Raw genomic sequence first — 21,417 nt, 5'->3', positions numbered from 1 at the left:
AGCCAATGCCTGGATGAACATGTAACCACAGAAAACTCCCTGGTGGGGGTTGGTGGACTGACCCCTAGACAGAGCCCTTGCTGATCTCTGGTAAGAGGTCCGGTTGTAGGCCCTTTGGTTTAAAATGTTTTCTGTGCAATGCTTTCACTTAAGAATAAATATATTTGCTTAGAAAGAGCCAAAACCGTGTTTATAGCCTCTGAGGAGAAAGCAAAGTGCAGGTACTGGGGAATTCACGCTGGAGGCAGGTAACTGCAGCCTAGAAACACTCTGGGCAGGAGGGAGAGACCCCCCAGTCTGGTGAAGAGCAGGGAGCCGGACGGGAGCAGCTGGCTTGAACTGAGATACACGCACCCTTGTAAGCTCTCGGGAGCAGGCTCCCGCTTTTGGCTATACAGACAGCAGCAAGAAGCAGGGGATTGCAGTACAGCTGATTACAGCGCCAAAGCCCAAGTTGAAGTTCTGGCCCAAAGTATGAGTATGGGGGCCTGCCTTTCCCATCAGTAGCAGGGGGGCATCCATTTGCCCACTTGTGGCAGCTGTAGGAAATCATCATTAAACCTGCACAGGTTGGAGCTAGACATTCACACACTTTGTTGTGCCATCAGCCACCCTGACACCAGAGTATCATGCAGTTGGTAGGGGTAGATGCAGGCAAAGCAGGGACAGCTGCTCTGAGGGGGAAGGTGGTGGATGGGAAATTGGGGCCAAGGCAGGATCTCATGCCCCAAGACCCAGAACTATGCCAGGGAGATGGGAACATGGCAGATGCTCCAGAGGCTACTTGGAAATTCCCTGAGGGGATCATACAAATTCAGGGGACCAGGTTCCTGGGAGGAGCCGGTTTAAATCCTCTTCAAAATCCTGTCTGCAAGTGTTTGTCCTTTCTGCTACCTGTAACTCCTAAAACTAAAATCCCTGAGTTACTTATTTCTATGCCAGCCTGGTCTTAAGTCGGTTTCACTTTCCCCCCACTACAGAATTACTTGTTTTGGGAGGGTCCGTCCTACAGCAGGTCAGTTTGAAACACAGACTAGTGCCAGCATGTTTTCCCAGCACCATGGCTGGTTTGCACAGCAGCGCTTTGGCCATGACTGGTGTGCACGCCAACCCCGCTTAGGAGGGATTTCAGCCCTTCACACTGTGTTGTGGTAGAGCTGGCTGCAAAATTAAAAAATCCTCCCCTCCATTTCTGTCAGTGTCTAAATTTCCCATGGAAGCAAATTGTTTCAGCAGAAGACTGGACTGTAATTCCCATGATGCCCCAGTCTCCAACCCCCCTCGGAGAGGGACCATGGTGCATGATGGTAGATGTAAACCCACTAGGGAGTCCGGGACACTCGCCCACACAGAGCCAGAAGGGAGTTGTAGATCAGTTGGCATTTTCCACTACATTTCTGTTCTGAGGTGACTGAAGTTCTGGACTTCAACAGAACATTGTGGACCAGTTTCAGCTGCTGCACAACTTGGGGGGGGGGTCAGAGGAGGAGTGGGTTTAAAAATGGTATTTGGGTGCCTCAACTCCAGCCCCAGAGCACCAAACAATTACTAGTTCTTTGCAGCCACTCTGAGCACTTCACCAAGGTCCTCACTGCACAGCTAGGGAAACTGAGGCAGGGGGCTGGACACCCAGCAGGTAAAGGAGACCCCAGCAGTCTACCCACTAGATCAGCGGTCCCCCTTAATCCTGTCTGTGCCCCTCCACCCCACCCCCAGCAATGGTTGGGAGCCACAGCCACAGTTGAGGCCGAGAGCAGAGCTGTGGCCATGGGTGGGACTGGGAGCGGAGCCACAGTTGGGGCCCAAGGACCAGAAGTGGAGCCACAGCCAGGAGGTGGGGCCAGAGGAGGGCTGGATGAGGCTCCCTCCCCACCCTCCTGTGGGAGCTGGCCCGGCCCCAGGAAGGACGAGGCACCAGGCAGAGCAGTACATAAAACCCAAGATTTATTCCGTTCTCAGAGAAACATGTTTCCATCGCACAGGTCGCAAACAGTTATCGGGGACATGAAAGAAGCCATCTAAAATATACAAGCAAAGCCCAGCCTGGGATCCCGTTGCACGCTGGAGCGGCAAAAAGAACCAGGCCAGAAAGCGGCTGCCCTGCCGGGACAGGTACAGGAGTCGGAATGGCCCTGCCTCGGGCGTCAGTTACAAAACCACTGAACCGCAGCTTCCCCTGGCGTGGGTGAGGGGAGGGAGCACACCGGCATCGCAAGCAGGGGGAGGGGAGAGAAGGACACAGCTAGAGAGCTGACAGTGGCTTGGAATAGCTTCGAAGGGGAGCGCTTGTGCCAGGGATGTTGAGATGAACATGGAGCAAACCCAGGGAGCTTCCGAGCAGGACAAGCTGTTGGGAACCAACCCCGCCAGCCTTTTTCCTCACTGAGCCACCTGCCCCCACAGAGCCCCCTACAACCACCCCAAGATCCCACGCACATGGCAGCAGAGAGCAGCACTTCAGCCCAGGACCCCACAATCAGGGCAGGTGAGCCCAGGCGCTGGGCTAGGTCCCCAGCGCGGGCAGGGATGAGGGCCCAATGTCTAGCGCTCCACTAAACCCAGCCACGACCCTCTGGCCTGACCCTGCCTGCAGATAGGTCCCCCCAACCACCCTGCACTGAAATCCCAGAGGAAAGATGGGGGGGACCCTGTGTGCGCCGCCCACTTGCAGTCAAGGCAAAGAGCAGCACCGGAGGGGGAGGTGGGTGTGTGACCCTCAACGCAAACCGTGTGTGAAGACTTCATGGCAAAGGAACGGGCATGGGGAGGAGAGGGCTCCCCATCAACAAAACAATTTCAACTGGAGTGGGGGGCAGGACGTCCCGCTGCCGCCACGCGACCCGGGGCAAGAGGCGAGTCCCAGGCGCTTTTGGTCATGGCCTGCGGGACGCCGGGGGGTTGCTCCGGTCGATGCAGGCCAGCCCCTCACTCCTCCTCCCCAGCGCCTGCCGAGGCAGCGGGGGCCTCGCCCAGGGAGCCAGCAGGGGAGCTGCGGTGGGTGAAGCTGCTGCCGCTCTCGCTCCGCTGCTCATCTAGCGGGATGGGCTCCACCAGTGCCGAGGAGAACTTCCGGTCGCCGAAGGAGGCGCTCCACTTGGCCTCGAAGAAGCGCTGCAGCCCAATGATGGACTGGACATCCTCCTTGTCCTGGAGGAGAGGAGCACAGAGAGGCCGGGGGTCAGGAGCCACAGCTGCGAGACACCCACAATCTCCAAATCTGGGATATGCCCCGCCCATCATCCAAAATGGCCTGCTCCCATAGCGGCCAGAGTCTCCCCACCCCTACTGTGTCCCCCAGAACCAGGACACTCCTCCATTGTGACCCAGGAACCTGCTAGTGCTAACTGGCAGAGAGCAGCGTTTGACAGGATCCCCTGTGGCACACACAATTCACCCAAGGACGGGGTCTCTACCAGGAGGCAGTAGCCCCAACAGTCCGCTGGTCACAGTGAGATGTGTGTAGGGAGTTGTGTCTATGGTGGAAACTCTGCGCTCAAGGTCTGGGGGTGAAGGCAGGTCACCAGAAGGGGGTGAACATGCTCCTCTCAGGGAGGAGAAGAGGAGAGATGCTGCTTCTCCCCCGCCCACCAGCTGGCCATGTGCTTCACAGCTGAGGCCCAGCTACCATCTGGGCTGAAAGCGGATGAAGAGATAGGAAAAGTTACAGGAAGAAACAAAACAGGAGGAAGGGAGGCCTTTTCAGGGAAAGAGGTGCGAGCGGCAGATCTGAGAACCGTGGGTACCCAGGGGGACATTGGCCTGAAGAGAGTCAGCAGGGCCCACGTAGGCAGAGAGAGGAGGGCTGGGGTGGCCTGTGGAGTTGGGGAGCTCAGCCTCACTCAGGTACACACTAAGCACAGGTGGTAGCAAGGTGCCTCAGCTCTGGCCACCCCCAGGGTGTGCCCCGTACCCACCCTGCCTGATTCATTACAATCAGGACATACCCCTGCCTGCCCCCTGGCCCAGCCCCAGAAGGGACATGCCTCTCTCCCCACCGCCAACAGGGGAAGGAGGGTCCCAGGTCACCCCTCACCTCCGTCAGCTTGTTGAACTGCTTGATCATCCGCCAGACATCCTGGGCAAACTCCTCGGAGGAGCCATAGGGTGGGGAGAGCTTCTCCTGCAGCCTGGCTCGGATCAGGGTCAGGTCGATGGTGTCCTGACCCTCCTGGGGGAAAACGGCAGGGGTCAGGCCTGGCCACACTGTCCAGAGGCCCCTGCCCTCCCTGAGCCCCACCCTGTCTCCTATGGCCCCTCTCCCCGCCAACCCACATGCCAGAAACCTTCTCCCCAGAATAGGGTCCCAGCATTCAAGTACTAGTGAGACTGCCTCATGCCTGGGGCTCTCCACAACCCATGCATCAAGAGTAGCCCCCCACCTTCAGCACCCCCCTCATGCCCCATGAAGTGAGCACCCGCCACACACAGCATCAAGTACCCCAGTGAATCAAGCACAGCCCCCCCTCCCCAACTCACCGTGGCGGTCGAAAGCCGGTGGAGAGGCCGGCAAGGCTCATGGCACAACAGCTCCAGCAGGACACGCTCACATTTCTGCCAGGTCAAGGGGAACACAGCAGGGTTAGGAGCAGGGACCCCACGACCTCCCCTCCTACTCAGGGCCAGGCCAGACGCCACCCAGCACCCCAACCCCGGCTGTGGCTCCATGGAATCACACAAGAGCAAGGCCAGGCCCCGGGGCACCAGGCCAGGCCCAGTCATGTGCCCCCCCAGATAGCACAAGGCTGGCCCGCCCAGAGAGCAGAGGATGAGCACTCTGCCCATACGCCCACCCCCTGCGTGGTGCTCTGAGGCAGAGAGACTTGCTCTCCAAACAGATCCCAGTCGCTTGGACCCCAGCCCGACACACGAACCCTCTGCTCCAAGGAGGAGAGTTTATTGGGGCCCTCGTCATCTTCCGAGGCGGAGAAGTTGGTGCCGTCCTCCTCAACAGGCGCTGGCAGTTCCTGGCACAGCAGGCACTTCCACTCCTGACTGGGGGGCAAATGAGAGGAGTGAGCATTGCCCCCCACGCTCCCAGCCAGACAGCAGGGAACTCCAGTTCCGAGAGGACATCTGCTCTCTCAGTACATCAATAGTAAAGCCAGGGATAGAACCTGGCTCCCAGCACCCCACCAGACCCCCCCTCCCCTCCCAGACCTGGGGATAGAACCCCGGAGTGCTGGTTCCCAGCCTCTCCCTTCCCCAACCACTAGACCTCACTCCCATTCCAGGGCTGGGGAAGGGGCTAGGTACCTGGGGATCTCCTGCAGCACCGGGAGGTGGCAGTCCAAATGGTAGCACTGCTCACACTGGTTACACATCACAACGGAGCCTGCCTTCCGGCACACTTTGCAGTGGGCAGCATTGGCTGTCTCCATGGCCTCCTCCTGGCTCTGGCCTGGTGTCACATCCAGACTGGAGCCGATGCTGCCGCTGGGGGAGATGAGGCGAGACATGGAGCCCTCGGCGGCCAGGACGTCCTGGGGCAGGACAACGGGCTTGGTGTCTCTGGGATCCTCTATCGGATAATCAATTGCTGCCTCCATCTGCTCCTCCTGGGGGGGCAGCACAGGGTTAGTGTTGGCTCCCAGCAGCCCAGCAACACACTCCCAGTGGGACAGGGACACCCCCAGGGCTGGTTTCCACATGGCCAGGAGCCCAGCACCACCCACCAGGACATAGTCCCGCACTGACCCCCTAGAGCAGGCCAACCAGGTACCCCAAAGCAGCACCAACCTTGACTATGGCTCCGGGCAAGATGCTGCTGGGGGGTTGGGAGGCAGCCTGCTGGGCCCCACGCTCAATGACTATCAGGTTGTAGTCCTCGTTACTGTTGCCAGGGAAGACCTTGAAGACAGGCGGCTGGCTGTCGGCTGTCAGGTCCAGGTCCAGCCGCTCCAGGCTCACCCGCGGCACCTTGCGCATGACATTGCCGTCCGAGGGTCGGGGCCTGCAATGCAGCACCGGGGGGGGTGGGGTGTCGTCGTCAAGGCATGACCCCTGCCCCACACCCGGGTGGAGGAGGCCACAGCAACAGGGGATCCACAGGAGGAAGGGGGACAGCATGCAGCAGGCTGACAAATACAGCCCCACTCCCCCCACCATGACAAGGACCCCACGGCAAGGATTCAGCTGACTTACCTCTTCATTTCCGATACGTGGGCCTCGGTGCTGTCTGTTGGGGAGAGAGAGAAGCCAGACACTAGTCAGGCAGCCTTTCTCCCACCCCACCCTCCCAGCCTGGTTGCCCCCCCATCTCCAGCCATGCTGCCACGGGAAATCCCAAAGGAGCCAGAAGAGTTTCTAACCCTGGCATGGGCGGGAAGGCAGCCTGAGTCTGCAGGGAATGATGGCTGGTGGGTCTCCCCAATTAATCTCAGTGGGGCATTAATGCTCAGCCCTGATGAGACACTAACTACATCCCTGCAGAGGGTGTGGGCCGCTGGAAGGGCAATAGGACGGATGGCTGCCCGGGGGGAAGCTACTCCCACACGGTGCCATGCCATACCCTCTGACAAGCCCCCAACACCTCGCTCTGGGGCCAGCCAGGAGCTCCAAGGACAGGGTGATCCTCTGCTCTTCTCCCCCCCCGGGCTCCCCACAGTCTCTTACCCAGGTCTCCAATGCCTTCCTCCTGGGTGTCCATGGGCTGCAAAGGAATGAAAAGGAGAACACGTCAAGGAGAACTCAACCAGATCGCCCCCCATTCCCAGCTGCCAGCACACCTCTACCCAAGAACCTCTTAATGCCAACTGACAAAGGGATGCAGAGGGGTGGCGTGATTCTGGTACATGCATCTGAGGTCTCAAATGACAACTGGTGTCAGCACTGATGCTCAATATCTCAGTGAACGAATGCACAAGTGCTATGAATGCCTGCTGAAAATATAGTCCTGAAGTCTGTACTGAGGTATTAGTCAGCAGCAAAAAGTGACAAACCGGTTGTCTCAGTCAAGTAGCATATCTAGCGGTCTGTTTAAATGTAAAAGTATTGTGTATTTCACAACAGCCTGGACTGGATGCAAGTGAAGGCTTGTGAGAATTTCAAAGAGAAACTAAACAGGAAGGAAGCAGCTGCCGGGGTTTCCCATGTCTGCAGGCGAACATCAAAAGTTTGTGATCTCTGGGAGGCAGAGAAGACACTTCCCCAAGAGGCGGGTAGCTACATCAGCAGGAGAAGCCCTCCCACAGCGCCCTGTCTACACGGAGGGGCTAGGTTGGTATAACTACATCACTCAGTTATGTGTATTTTTCACACCCCCAAGTGAAGTAGTTATACTGATACAGGTCTGTGGTGTAGACCTGGCCTACATGCCGTGATGGTAAGCGAAGGGCTGGCCCAGAGAGCTGCATCCTACAAGCTGGTGGATGGTACTAGCAGGCCTGGTGATTTGATGAGTGTTCAGTGGATAAGGAGCTGAACATGCCCAGTGTCTGGGGATTGATGTGAGCCCATCGCTATCTGTCTGGACAGCAGTAGGTTGCCAAAGGCTTGTTGTTTCAGGGGGATGATCCATAGCAATCACAGACAAAACTCCCTCATGGTCTCAGCAAGCAGTGCTGAGGGCCACACAACCCTGGGTACCGGCATATATCCATCCTCAGCACCCCATGAGGAATGGACAAGTTACAGGAATCTCCTGGGTCTGGTACCTATACACTAGCTTGCCAGAGTCATGTCAGGTTAATACTGGAAGCCTGTCTCCCACTGCTCAACTTGTCATATGCAGTGCTGCTGTAGCAGTGTTGGTGTCCCAGGATATCAGAGACTCAAGCTGGGTGAGGTCATATCTTTGATTGGACAAACTTCTATTAGAGAGACAGACAAGCTTACAAGAAGCGTAGGCCTGGTCTACACTACGACTTTAATTCGGATTTAGCTGCGTTAATCCGAATTAACCCTTCACCCGTCCACACTACAGAGCCAGTTAATTCGAATTAAAGGGCACTTAAAATCGATTTCTGTACTCCACCTCGACGAGCGGAGTAGCGCCAAAATCGATTTTGTTAATTCGAATTAGGGTTAGTGTGGCCGCACACCACCGAATTAATGTGGTTAAATTAATGGGGTAGTGTGGCCGCACACCACCGAATTAATGTGGTTAAAAACCGAATTACTGTGCTTAGTGTGGCCGCGCACAATCGAATTTATACAACCTGTTTCCCAAATTCGAATTATCTAAATTCGGATTAATCCCGTAGTGTAGACATACCCGTAGTTTATTGGACAAAAAAGATTACCTCTACCATCTTGTCTCATCTTAATTGTCATGAGGTGTGTGTGTGTCTGTACACACACACACACACACACACACACACACACACGAAGAGTTGTCTGTAGACTGAAAATTACTACTCCCTGGGGGAAATTCTGCACATCTGAGGACGTGCAGAATTTGTATTTTCCTGCCTGAAATTTTTTGCCTAAGTACTGCAGTTCCGCCTGTTGCCCACCAGAGGCCGATGTGGCGCCAGAACAGCCAGCTGCATTCATGCCAGCTGTTCTAGCACAACAGTGGCCTCTGGTGGGCAAAAGGCAGAATTGCAGCCCTTAGGCAAAATGTTTTTTATGCAGGAAAATACAAAATTCTATGCCCAGTGCCACAGAACTCCCCAGGAGTAGAAGTTCCTCACAGCACCCTGCCAATGGAGCCAGTTTAGGACAGAGTGGGGAACACAGGGCTGCTTGGGGGGGGGTCACAGACTGGGGTTCAGAATGGCTAGTGGGAGGGATAGACTGGAGCATGGTCTCAGGAGCTAGTGGGGTGACAGCATTGAGCCTGGGGACAGGGGCTGCAGAGGCCTATGGGGATGAGGGGTACTGGGACAGGGGCAGTCGTGCCTGACAATGGGAAAGGCTTGGGGTCAACCAGGGACTGCCTGGGGGAGGCCTCCCAACACCCTAACAATCCCCCCTCATCCCCCAAGAAAAAAAAGACTCCCACCCACACCCAAAGCCTTCCAGGTTCACTCCTAGGCTGCTTCCCTCTCAGCTCCTCTGTTACCCCTAACTCCCCCAAGCCCTTACACGGCTTCTGACAGGAGCAGAAAGAGAAGGTTACCCACCTTGTGCAGTAACTGAGGTTCTTTGAGATGGCTGTTCCTACGGGTGCTCCACTTTAGGTGTTTGTGCACCCCTGCACTTCTAGTCAGATTTGTAGTAGCAGTGCCCCGTTGGCCATGCACATGCAGCAGCCATCTCACGCCACTCTGAGCGGCTACGCAGCACACACAGCAAACCGCCCCCCAGTTCCTTCTCTGCCCGAGAGGATCGAAGAGAAACCCCAAAGCACAGGGGAGGAGAGGGGTAGTGGAGCACCCACAGGAACAACCATCTCGAAGAACCTCAGTTACTGCACAAGGTGAGTAACCTTTTCTTCGAGGAGTGCCCCTGTGAGTGCTCCACGTTAGGGGACTAGAGCAGTGCCCCTCTTTGGAGAGGAGGGGCTTCGGAGTTCCTGAATGCTGAAGCACGCATCAGCAGCTGAATGTTGCTCTAAAGCATAACGTTTGGTAAATGTATGGACTGATGCCCAAGTAGCTGCTTTACAAATGTCAATGATAGGTACGACTTTGAGAAAAGCTACTCATGTTGATATAGCTCTGGTAGAGTGCGTGCGTGCTAAGTCCGGAAGGAGGTTCCAGATCATGTTTTTGATAGGATAATCTGATCAAGTCAGATCCATTTCAAGAGTCGCTGTCTGGAAATGGTTTGGCCTTGGGAACGTTCTGTTGTGGATAAAAATTGGGATGATTTTCTGAATGAAAGCGCTCTACCAACATCCAGCGTGTGAAGGAACGCTTCCCTGCTGTCGGCATGCGGCTTTGGGAAGAATACAGGTAAGTAAATGGGTTGGTTAAGATGAAAGAAGGCAGCAACCTTGGGTATAAATTATGGATGTGGATGTAAGATTACTTTGTCCGTGAGGAATATGGTATAGGGTGGGTTTACCCTTAGGGCACCCAGCTCTCCCACCCTCCTTGCCGACATGATCGCCACTAGGAAGGCGACATTCATGGATAAGTGTAATGGCGAGCAGGTAGCTAGTGGCTTGAAGGGTTTGCCCAGGAGAGTACAGAGAACATGGTTGAGGTCAGGTCCCCCATAGGGGTTGGGGGAGTCTTAGTGTGGGTTAAGTATTCTGTATGTCTTTGAGAAAGCGTTTAGTTAGAGGGTGGGCGAAGACAGTGAGTTCATCTACCTTAGAGTGGTAAGTGGTAATGGCAGATAAGTGCACTTTGAGGCCTTGTCTATACTTACAGGAGCGGTGATCAGATGCACTGATGGTCGATTTAGCAGGTCTAGTGAAGACCCACTAAATCAACCACCAATCGCTCTCCTGTATTCCACCGGATTGAGAAGAGTAAGGGGAGTTGACAGGAGAGCATAGTGTGGACCCCGTGGTAAGTAGCTCTAAGCTACGTTAATTTGAGTTATGCTATTCACGTAACTCAAACTGCATAGCTTAGATAGACTTTTCCCTTTAACGTAGACAAGGCCTGAGTAAACTAATGGAAAGACCAGATTTTTTGAGCATCAGCATATATTCCAGTATTGTGGGTAGTGGTGCTCATTGTGGGGAAACTTATGTCCCTGCACGATATGGAAAAACATTTCCACTTGTGCGCCTATGTTTTCCGTGTCAATCGCCAGCTGTTCAGTAAGATATCCTGTACTTCCCCGGTTTGTCATCCATGGATTAGTCATGCCTTGAGACGGAGAATCAGAATATTGGGGTGGCGGAGGCGTCCCATGTCCTGTGTCAGCAGGTAATGCACAAGGGGAAGGGTCCATGGCGGTCTTGTGGCCATCTGATTCAGGTATAGGAACCATGTTTGTCTGGGGCCAGGTTGATGCACTTAAGATTACTCTGGATTTGTCTTTTTATCTTGAGAAGTATGCGGCTCAATAGCGGAGTTGGGGGGGAAGGCATACATCAAGGGGGCTTCCCATTTCACGAGGAAGGCATCCCCCAGGGAATTGGGTCCATGCCCTGCCTGGGAGCAGTATTGGGGCCATTTGGCATTGTGATATGTTGCAAAAAGGTCTACTGAGGGAAAACCCCATTGGAGGAATACAGTTTTCAGGATTCCTGGGGCCAGTTCCCATTCGTGCATTTGCGAGAAGTGTCTGCTTAGGTTGTCTGCTGTGACATTCTGGCTTCCCAGTAAGTAGACTGCAATGAGAGCTATGTTGTTGGAGATGCACCATTCCCAAAGGTGAACTGCTTGTGCGCAGAGCAGGTAAGATGGGGCCCCACCCTGGCGATTTATGTAGAACATAGTGGCGAAGTTGTCCATGAGGATCTGGACAGTCTTGTTGCGTATCAGTGGCAGCATGCATTTCGAAACGCCCTGAGTTCCAATAGATTTATGTGGAGGGTGGATTCCGCAAGGGACCACCAGCCTTGGATGGTATTCTTGGACAAGTGTGCTCCTCCATCCCACGAGGGAGGCGTCCTTGGCGATCATTACCGATGGGGTGTGTCATTAGAATGGAACACCTGTACAAATTTTTTTTGTCCACCATGTGAGTGAGTCTTACACCCCACTGGGCATTGTCAGTCTGTGGATGGAGTGCTTGTGGGGGAGTATAGACAGTATGAAGCCAGGTTTGTAGACCCCTCATATGAAGCCTGGCATGCTTCACAACAAACATGGTGGCTCGGCATATGCCCTAGGACAGTGGGTCTCAAACTTTTTACTGGTGACCCATTTCACATAGCAAGCCTCTGAGTGCAACCCCCCTAATAAATATATAAAAAAAGTGTGCTTAATTTAACACCATTATAAATGCTGGAGGCAAGTGGGGTAGGTTTCTGAATGTTGATTTATAATTCTAAATTTTGTAAACAAGGTTGTTGTGATGTGAAGGACATTGACTGCAGCCTGGTACGTGGAAGCTTTTAGGAGGCAGTTGTCTAAGTAGCGAAATATCACACCTTGTCTGCGAAGGCATGCTGCACGACAGCGAGGACTTTGGAGAATACCTGTGGATAATCCGAATGGGAGCACTCTGTACTGGTAGTGGAGGTTCCCAAGCGTGAATTGAAAGAACCTTCTGGGTGCCGGATGAATAGGGACGTGAAAATAGGCATCTTGTAGGTCGAGGGCCGACAGCCCATCTCCTTTCTCCAGTGCTGGAATTATGGTTGCTAGGGTTATCTTGAAGTGCTGTGTTCTGACAAATGGTTTAGCTTGCGCAAGTCCAAGATGGGCCTCCATCCACCTGTTTTCTTCTGAGTGAGAGTAGTGTGAATAAAACCTGTTCCCCCTGTGCTTGGCAAGTACAGGTTCTACAGCACCTAGTTGTAGGAGGTGGTTTACTTCCTGCTTTAACAGGTGCTCATGAGATGGGTCCCTGAAGAGGGATGGGGGGTGGGTAGGCGGGATAGAGGAAAAGGGATAGAATAGCCCTTGCGTATAATTTCCAGAACCCACTTGTCTGATGTAATGGTTGCCCAGACCGGGTAGGAAGGTGTTGGGTAGTCCCCAAATGGGCAAGAGATGAGGGACTTTGGCAGTGGAGTATGGGGGGCTCTCGTGCCCTCGACCAATACTTCAAAATGCTTGTCTGGAAGTGGATAGTTGAGGCACTGCTGACTGCTTTGGGGCTTGTCGGCGTCTCGTCTGATGTTGTTTGTGGCACTGGTCATGTCGTCTCAGAGGTTGGGCAGATAGGGTAGTGCAGAAGCATTGGGTATAAAATCTGCCCTGTTTCTTTTTGTTCACAGGGGCAAATATTCCTAGGGTTTTCAATGTGTCACAGGAATTCTTGAGTGTGTAAGGTTGCATCTGTGCCTTCTGCGACCAGTTTTTGACCTTTGAAAGGTAAGTCCTCTACTGTCGCCTCAACTTCCTTGGGGCAGCCTGAAAGGTGGAGCCAGGATGCCCGCCGCATGACTATGGAGGTGGCGATGGAGCGGGCCACTATGTCAGTGGAGTCCAAGCAAGCCTGTAAGGCCATTCTGGCAATGAGGGAGCCTTCTGTTATGTTCGCTTTATATTGTTCTTTACCTGTTGGAAGATGTTCAATAAAAGTTGACATTTGTGCAAAAATTTGTGTGTACTTTGCCTGTAACACTGGTCTACAATTTTTGAGAAGTCGTCTGCTTCAGAGATAAAATGTGCTATTTATTATGTATTTTGATGTGCTGAATTCAAATATGACAATTAAAACAACTGATTGGCTACTGTTTCTAAGATATTTAAGTTTTTACATTTTATGTCTATCTATATTGTGTAGATAGTAGAGTTTTAATCATAAATTGTAAACCTAGGTCTTTTCATGTGTTTATGGCTGCTTTACATGATAATATTTCACCTGTCCTGTTTATGTAACACTTTAAAAATCAGCAAAAGGGTTATATAAATAAAATTTATTATGAAACAAAAGGCAAAAAACTATTATGTACATAGTTTAGTCCTATTCAGTGTCTACTCGGCGCTTCTTGGCTTGTCTCTTGTATTCATTAAATGGAGCATCTCTTGTCACTGTCCAGCAATAGTCTGCAAGCATTGATGGACTCCATTTGCCCTGATAGCGTTTCTCCATTGTTGCAATGTCCTGGTGAAATCGCTCGCCGTGCTCGTCGCTCACTGCTCCACAGTTCGGTGGAAAAAAATCTAGATGAGAGTGCAAAAAATGTATCTTTAGTGACATGTTGCAACCAAGGCTTTTGTATGCCTTGAGGAGGTTTTCCACCAACAACCTGTAGTTGTCTGCCTTGTTGTTTCCGAGAAAATTTATTGCCACTAACTGGAAGGCTTTCCATGCCGTCTTTTCCTTGCCACGCAGTGCACGGTCAAATGCATCATCTCGAAGAAGTTCACGAATCTGAGGACCAACAAAGACACCTTCCTTTATCTTAGCTTCACTTAACCTTGGAAATTTTCCACGGAGGTACTTGAAAGCTGCTTGTGTTTTGTCAATGGCCTTGACAAAGTTCTTCATCAGACCCAGCTTGATGTGTAAGGGTGGTAACAAAATCTTCCTTGATTCAACAAGTGGTGGATGCTGAACACTTTTCCTCCCAGGCTCCAATGACTGTCGGAGTGGCCAATCTTTCTTGATGTAGTGGGAATCTCTTGCACGACTATCCCATTCGCAGAGAAAACAGCAGTACTTTGTATATCCAGTCTGCAGACCAAGCAAGAGAGCAACAACCTTCAAATCGCCACAAAGCTGCCACTGATGTTGGTCATAGTTTATGCACCTCAAAAGTTGTTTCATGCTGTCATAGGTTTCCTTCATATGGACTGCATGACCAACTGGAATTGATGGCAAAACATTGCCATTATGCAGTAAAACAGCTTTAAGACTCGTCTTCGATGAATCAATGAACAGTCTCCACTCATCTGGATCGTGAACGATGTTGAGGGCTGCCATCACACCATCGATGCTGTTGCAGGCTACAAGATCACCTTCCATGAAGAAGAATGGGACAAGATCCTTTTGACGGTCACGGAACATGGAAACCCTAACATCACCTGCCAGGAGATTCCACTGCTGTAGTCTGGAGCCCAACAGCTTTGCCTTACTCTTGGGTAGTTCCAAATCCCTGACAAGGTCATTCAGTTCACCTTGTGTTATGAGGTGTGGTTCAGAGGAGAAGGATGGGAGAAAATGTGGGTCCTGTGACATTGATGGTTCAGGACCAGACGTTTCATCCTCTTTCTCTTCCTCGTCTGACTCAAGTGAGAATGATTCTGGTGCATCAGGAACCGGCAGTCCTTCTCCGTGGGATACTGGGCGTATAGCTGATGGAATGTTTGGATAATGCACAGTCCACTTTTTCTTCTTTGACAATCCTTTCCCAACTGGAGGCACCATGCAGAGGTAACAATTGCTGGTATGATCTGTTGGCTCTCTCCAAATCATTGGCACTGCAAAAGGCATAGATTTCCTTTTCTTGTTCAACCACTGGCGAAGATTTGTTGCACAAGTGTTGCAGCATATGTGTGGGGCCCACCTCTTGTCCTGATCTCCAATTTTGCAGCCAAAATAAAGGTGAAAGGCTTTTTTAACCATAGTGGTTATACTGCGCTTTTGTGATGCAAAAGTCACTTCACCACAAACATAGCAGAAGTTATCTGCACTGTTCACACAAGTACGAGACATCTCTGCTCACTTTGGCTAAACAGAAATGTGTCCCTTTGCAAAATCAAACACTGACAAATAAGAGAGCACGACACTGTAGGATTTCTAGAGCTGATATAGGGCAATTTGTTCAGCAGAGTGATGTAAGCTTCGTTATGATTGCATCATCCATGACTTCTAGGAATAACATGATGCAATTCATATCATGTATGACGCAATACCAGCTTCAGATTGCATCATTCATTGTTTTGCCTAAAAAGCAAGTACTGTCCAAACCCAGTCATAGATTTAGTCATAGATCCAGTCAAAGATGTATTTTAGTCATTTCTGGTTTAAATTGAGATCCCTTCCCTTTATAACTCACTTATCCTCCGCCATTCCCAAGTCAAGGGTCATATATACTGACCCAATAGCATATCTTGAAAACTAGAGCCAATCAACAATTTTAAGCATCATTTTTGTTCTCAGTGACCCAGAATTAGTAAAGTTTGACTACATTTATTTCAGAAGCATTTTGGCTGTAGAGCAGTGTAATGCAGAATAGTTTGCTATGCGAAACTGGAGGGTTGCCAAGGAATAGGCCTTTCTGCCAAAGAGGTCTAGGCACTTCCAATCTTTATCATAAGGGGTGGTCCTAGTCAGATGTTGCTCTCCCCTTTGATTAACTGCCTCCACCACCACCAATGAATTAGGGGTGGGGGGAGGGGGAGTGAACAAAAACTTGGCTCCCTTAGCTGGGACATAGTACTTCTTGTCTGATCTTTCACAAGAAGGTGGCGCTATAGCTGGCATCTGCCAGACAGTTTTGGCCGAGTCCATGATGGCAGCATTGATTGGTAGTGCAATCTTAGCAGGAGGAGATGTATGGAGAATATCTGTCAGCTCATGCTGTCTCTCCAGCAGCTCTGACAAGGAAATGTTGAGGGAGTCAGCCACTCATTTAAATAATTCCTGGAAGGATTTAAAGTCATCGCCTGATGGAGGAGGAGGAGGCATTATTGTTTTCTCAGGAGACGAAGAGATGTGGGTGGATGGGATGGTGCCACCCTATGGTGGCTCTTCAATTGCTTCTGCTTCCTCCTCAAGGGCTTCTGGGGGGTACCGTCAGTACCGAAGAGAGGCGCTCCTGGAGTGGACGTGATGTGAAGAGGTCTGCCTGGCTAACAAACTGCTGCAGCACAGGCAAGCTTGGTGTCAACGGAGAAGGCAGGCTTTGATTAGAAATCATTGTGATTGCTGCCAGTGCTGTAGACTTGCTGAAATGTATTGGTGCAGCAGGTGGCGCCATTGTGCTGCTCCATAGCTCTGGGTGCCAGTGGTACCCAGATTTGGTGGTCGGAGATTGCCTTTTCTGAGGCGATTCTTGCTGAGGCAAGGAGTGAGACCGCTATTTTGTGGCTTTCTGCGGAACTGGATCCTTAGCAGCTGTTTTGGAAGAGGATCCCATGTCCAATGCCACCACGGCTGAGTGTTGGTGGGGAGGGGTCCTGTGCTCAGGATCAGAAGCAGGTCAAAGGGATTTCTCCAGCATCGTAAGTTTTAATTGGAGGTCCCTAGCTTTTCTAGTTCTTGCTGTCAGCTCTCTGCAGTGGTGGCACTTCGGGCCTCTCCCAGACAACAGATACAATGAGTGACCATCCGAGACTGGTATTGACAATCTACAGATCAGACCGCATTTAAAACCTGGAGAACCAGGCATGTCAGAGAGGCTGTTCACAAAGAAGGAATGGGAATAGTTCTCTACAAATCTCCGACTAGAAGCGCAGGGGTGCACAAACACCTAAAGTGGAGCATCCACAGGGACACAGCTTGAAGAAAAAAATACTTCTGTATTGTAATTTAAATGAATTACACAAAATTCTGTATTAATATGCCTAGTAAGGAATCTATTTGTCAAAAAAATATTTCCTGAATCTTTTTGTCTGTATTACAGACATACTTGCTCACAGATATTTTGAAATAAATTACCAAAATAATTGTAACTGGCATGATTATATTGTGTTATTTTGACAAATAAAATATGCAGAATTTCGCAGACTTTTCAAAGATTGTGTGCAGATTTTCCCCAGGAGTAAAATTATGGTCTTAAGGTCTGAGTGGGGGCTTGTCATCAGAAGTTGATAAACAAGCTGAAAATGTTTGTCTCCATCTGCCTACACATAAGTTAACTGGTTTGTTGCACACTTCACAATGAATGCTCATTTACCATCTGAGCAAAATGTTAATTGCAAACTTGGGGGGAGATTTTAGACAGGAAAATACAAGCAGCTGGGGTTACCCTATTTGCAAGGGACAACGATGGATTTTTGCACTGTAAGACTCACTTGCATTCTTCACCTAGGAAGTAAGCAAGCCCACTGCCAGCTTCTGGGAAAACAAAGATCACAGCATCAAGCTGTTAAATGCTGGGAGAAGAACTTGGGTGAGACCCTCCTGTCTAATAAACTTCATCTTGTTAAGTTTAGGCCCTAGAATGTGTGGTGTGATTTCTACTTCATATGTAACCCTTCGTTTCCCATAGTTCTCTAGCATTTGAATCACTTGTGTTAAATGAACTGGTACTTGCTTTCTCTAAACACAAATTTAGTTGCTGTGTGTTAAGCGGAGCTGCCTTCGAAGTTGTGGTGTACTGTGCCTTTGGGAATAGAGGCTCCAGGAATTCTGTGAGTGTCCAATGGACCAGAGGCAGGACACCGAAGGGGGACCCTCAGGGTAGGTCTGTCTACACAGACAAGAAAAACCCACAGCTGGCCAGGGCCAGCAGACTTGGGCTCACAGGGCTCTTTCATTGCAGTGTAGACGTGCAGGCTTGGACTGGAGCCTGAGCTTTGGGACACTCCCAACACAGAAGATCCTAGAACCCAAGCTCCAGCCCAAACCTGGAAGTCTACACAGCAATGAAACAGCCCAAGCTGGCTGGCATGGGCCAGCTGCGGGGTTTACTTTACTGTCTAGACACCCTCCAAGAACCTTGGGGGGTCGTAATGTGCTTAGCACAAGCCTGCAGAGTGACGGTGGAGCCAGCGTAGGCACAGGCCTTGCCGTGCCCGTCTGGCTTCTCCTGGCCCTGCTCACCTGCACAGCGGAGGATGCCAGGGCGCTACCCTCACTGATGAAGCAGTCTGCCTGGCTGTTGGAAGAGACGATGGGCTGCAGTAGGGCTCCTGGGGCCAGCTGTCCCTTGCTGACGATGGTGGACTGCATCGAGACTTGCTGCACACCCTGCAGGGAGAGGGAGAAGTGCCTGTTACCCCCATGGGAAGGGCGGAGCCTGGTTCATGGGCCACCCCACTGCCGCTACCATTGGAGAGAGGCTCCCCCACCATCTGCCAGGTAGCTGCTGGAGCGTGGCACCCACCTGAGTCCCATTGACCTGGGGCAGAAGTACCAGCTGGCCCATGACTTGCTGCTGGCCGTTCATCTGTAGGAGGCCGCGGGGCTGCACCAACTGGAGCTGCATGGGCTGTACGTAGGTGGTGCCGGCACCACTCTTAACCACGGGGGCCGTGAGGATCCGGGCGGGCTGCACTGGTGGCTGCAGAGGCGGAGGCTGGCTCTGGGAGACAGCAGCCTCAGGCCGGTTCGGGACCATGAGAGGGACATTCGTAAGAGGAGCCAGTACCTGGGGAGTGCCGGAGACCTGTTTCACCCCTCCTCCTGCCGCCGGGCCGGTGGCATTGGCACGCTGGATCTGCGCGTTGGGGGCCGCGGCCTGCAGGGTGCCGCTCCGCTCTGAGACTATTGTTCCTGGAGAGAGGATGGGCATGTTAGGGTGCATTTAAACAGAAGCACACGATAAGGGAACAGGGCACCCAGGCCTGAGTTTGGTCCACCTCTGGGTTTCCACAGCCCTTTGCATACCCAGTCCCAGCCCCCAGCCACACATGTCTAAGCTACAACAAGCAGGGTGTGTCCCATGACAGCTCCTGGAAATACTGATGGCATAAGGAGCCATTGAGGCAAGCTGGCCATTTGGGATCTGCTCCCGTGGCACAGCGGGGTGCCCCGTGCGTTGGTTTCATGCCCACATTGCACCACAGCACTCCCCACCCTTGGCTGGCCCTGCTGTGCCCGGGGGGGGGGGGAGGAGAGATCTCAGGTGGATCCCAATGCTCAGAAAGCAGCTGCAGGACTGGGCCCCACAGCTCAGCTACAAGTCAAGAGCTGCTCTGCCTGACTCCCCTCCACACGGGATCCACTCAGCTGTGCCCAACGGGGCAGGGGTAGTACCTGGGTGTTGGCTGAACCCTGATGCCAGGCTCCCGAGGTGCAGTGGCAACCCCCCCCCCCCCCCCACAATCAGCCACTTCTGCACCATCCCTGGCTCTTACATTATGGGACAGGAGGGCTCATGTCATTGGGCTTGGGACCTGCATACACAGTGGTCCCCTGCTGTCCTGCCACAAGCCACTCACCGGCCAAGATCCAGCCCCCGGGGAGGAGGAACAGCCGGGGCACTGGGCTCCCAGCACAGACAGCGCATGACTTTTTTTTTGGGGGGGGGGGAGAGAGGAGAGAATACAGAGGCCAACACGGTCTGGGATCTCTGCAATCCCCTTCCCTCCACGACACATGCCCGCACGTTCTCAAAGCCAGTCAGTCTCCCAGACACCCCCAGCCCCACGGCTCACCGAAGGTCTCCGCACTCTTGGTCCAGGCATTAAGATCCCACTGGAACTTCATGTCCCCCTGGGGCTCCACGGGGTCTACGATCATCTTGAGGGCACGATGCAGCTGGAAGTAGATCTGGGGTAGGGGGGAGAGGGAGGGGAACAGATGGTCACACCCAGGGTAACGATGCTGCTGAAACCCAGGAACCTGGGTCCACTCCTCCTGTCCTCTCCTCCCGTGTAACCCTGGTGTGGCCAGGAAACCCAGACATCTCAAAGCGATTGGACCCTGGATCTCCATGCTGTGTCCAGGAGATCCCACTCTCCGAAGCTTGGGGGGGGGGGGGGGGGGGGGCGCGGGCCCAAGCTGGTCGCAGCCTCCCACTAATCGTCACAGGTTCGTTCACCAGTGAGACAATGCTATGGAAACAGGGAAGCTTCAATGGTTCTGGGTGAATGGGTCAGATAGGGATGTTTCCTCCCGTAGGAGGAGTCAACAAGGGTAATTAATGCCACTCTCACCCCTGCAACAATGCAGGTAACCCTCTGCTTGGTCTGACCTGGCTCAGAACTGCTCAGCTATCAGCTCTGTGCTGGGGAGAGGGTTACCCACTGAATCCAAGAACTGACAGAAGACTGACAGGCCAGGGTGCATTTAAACAGAAGCACCTAAAACAGCCACCCCCGCAGCCTGCACCCACCCTCCCACAGCAGCTTGGAGCTCCAGGGCCACCGCCCCAGTGGCTAAAGCAGAAAATGTCAGAGGTTTCTGTAAGTCCCAGTTTCCATGACCTCTGAGACACAATCTTAGCCTTGTCATGAGCTCCTGCAGGTATGCAAATACCCAGCCTTCTGAACATAAGGGGGGCCAGATGGGTCAGACCAACAGTCCATCTAGCCCAGTAGCCTGCCTTCTGCCAGTGGTCAATGCCAGGTGCTTCAGAATGAACAGAACAGGCAATTAATGAGTGATCATCTACTATCATTCAGTCCCAGTTTCCGGCAATCAGAGGCTAGGGACACCCAGTGCATGGGGTTGCGTCCCTGACCATCTTGGCTAATAGTCATTGATGGACCTGTTCTACATGAACTTAGAATCATAGGGCTGGAAAGGGTGAGAGGTCATCTAGTCCAGTCCCCTGCACTCATGGCAGGACTAGGTATTATCTAGACCATCCCTGACATGGGTTTGTCTAACCTGCTCTTAAAAATCTCCAATGATGGAGATTCCACAACCTCCCTGGGCAATTTATTCCAGTGCTTAATCACCGTGACAAAGTATCTAGCTATGCCCTGAGGAAAGTACAAGTCTACGGATTGTCCGCTCATGGAATCTCCGGTCAAAGACCATCGCTATATAAAGGACAGCGAGTTATTCATAGGGGTGCCTGTTCTCAGCAGAAGCAGTTATGAACTTGTAACCCAAGGGGGGAAAAAAAAAAACCTTGCTGGGGTTTGAAGGACTGATCATCAGCAAGAACCCTTCCCGCATGCTCTCTACTAAGCTTATCAGCACACATGCAGGTTTTTGTATTGCTTTCATAGGTTTTCTACAATGCTTTCACCTTAGGAATAAGTGTGCTTCCTCAGAGCTGAGTGGTAACTAACCAGGGACAACCACACTGAGGATAAAGTGCAGGCATTGGCCTGCTTAGGGCATTTGGGATGATTTAGTTGGGAATTGGTCCTGCTTTGAGCAGGGGGTTGG

The 21,417-nt window shown here is 52.3% G+C and overlaps 1 protein-coding gene across 1 annotated transcript in view; it reads right to left on the bottom strand.

Moving 5' to 3' along the window:
• Positions 1-1,927: 1,927 nt before the first annotated feature.
• TRIM28 (tripartite motif containing 28) overlaps positions 1,928-21,417 on the bottom strand; it is an 86,621-nt gene continuing 67,131 nt past the window's right edge. Inside the window, exons 10-20 of the mRNA XM_029913829.1 lie at positions 19,731-19,845; positions 18,722-18,846; positions 18,175-18,321; positions 6,613-6,649; positions 6,142-6,175; positions 5,737-5,950; positions 5,254-5,555; positions 4,872-4,992; positions 4,477-4,551; positions 4,034-4,168; positions 1,928-3,147 (exon numbers count right to left, since the gene is read on the bottom strand). Coding sequence (XP_029769689.1) covers positions 2,926-3,147; positions 4,034-4,168; positions 4,477-4,551; positions 4,872-4,992; positions 5,254-5,555; positions 5,737-5,950; positions 6,142-6,175; positions 6,613-6,649; positions 18,175-18,321; positions 18,722-18,846; positions 19,731-19,845 — 1,527 coding nt within the window. The 3' untranslated portion in view covers positions 1,928-2,925. The remainder of the gene's footprint in view (positions 3,148-4,033; positions 4,169-4,476; positions 4,552-4,871; positions 4,993-5,253; positions 5,556-5,736; positions 5,951-6,141; positions 6,176-6,612; positions 6,650-18,174; positions 18,322-18,721; positions 18,847-19,730; positions 19,846-21,417) is intronic.

The sequence above is a fragment of the Terrapene carolina genome, unplaced genomic scaffold (genome assembly GCF_002925995.2).
Source record: "Terrapene carolina triunguis isolate 2854851 unplaced genomic scaffold, T_m_triunguis-2.0 Scaffold944, whole genome shotgun sequence".
NCBI classification, from domain to species: Eukaryota; Metazoa; Chordata; order Testudines; family Emydidae; genus Terrapene; species Terrapene triunguis.
This window is presented reverse-complemented; position numbering and strand designations above follow the sequence as displayed.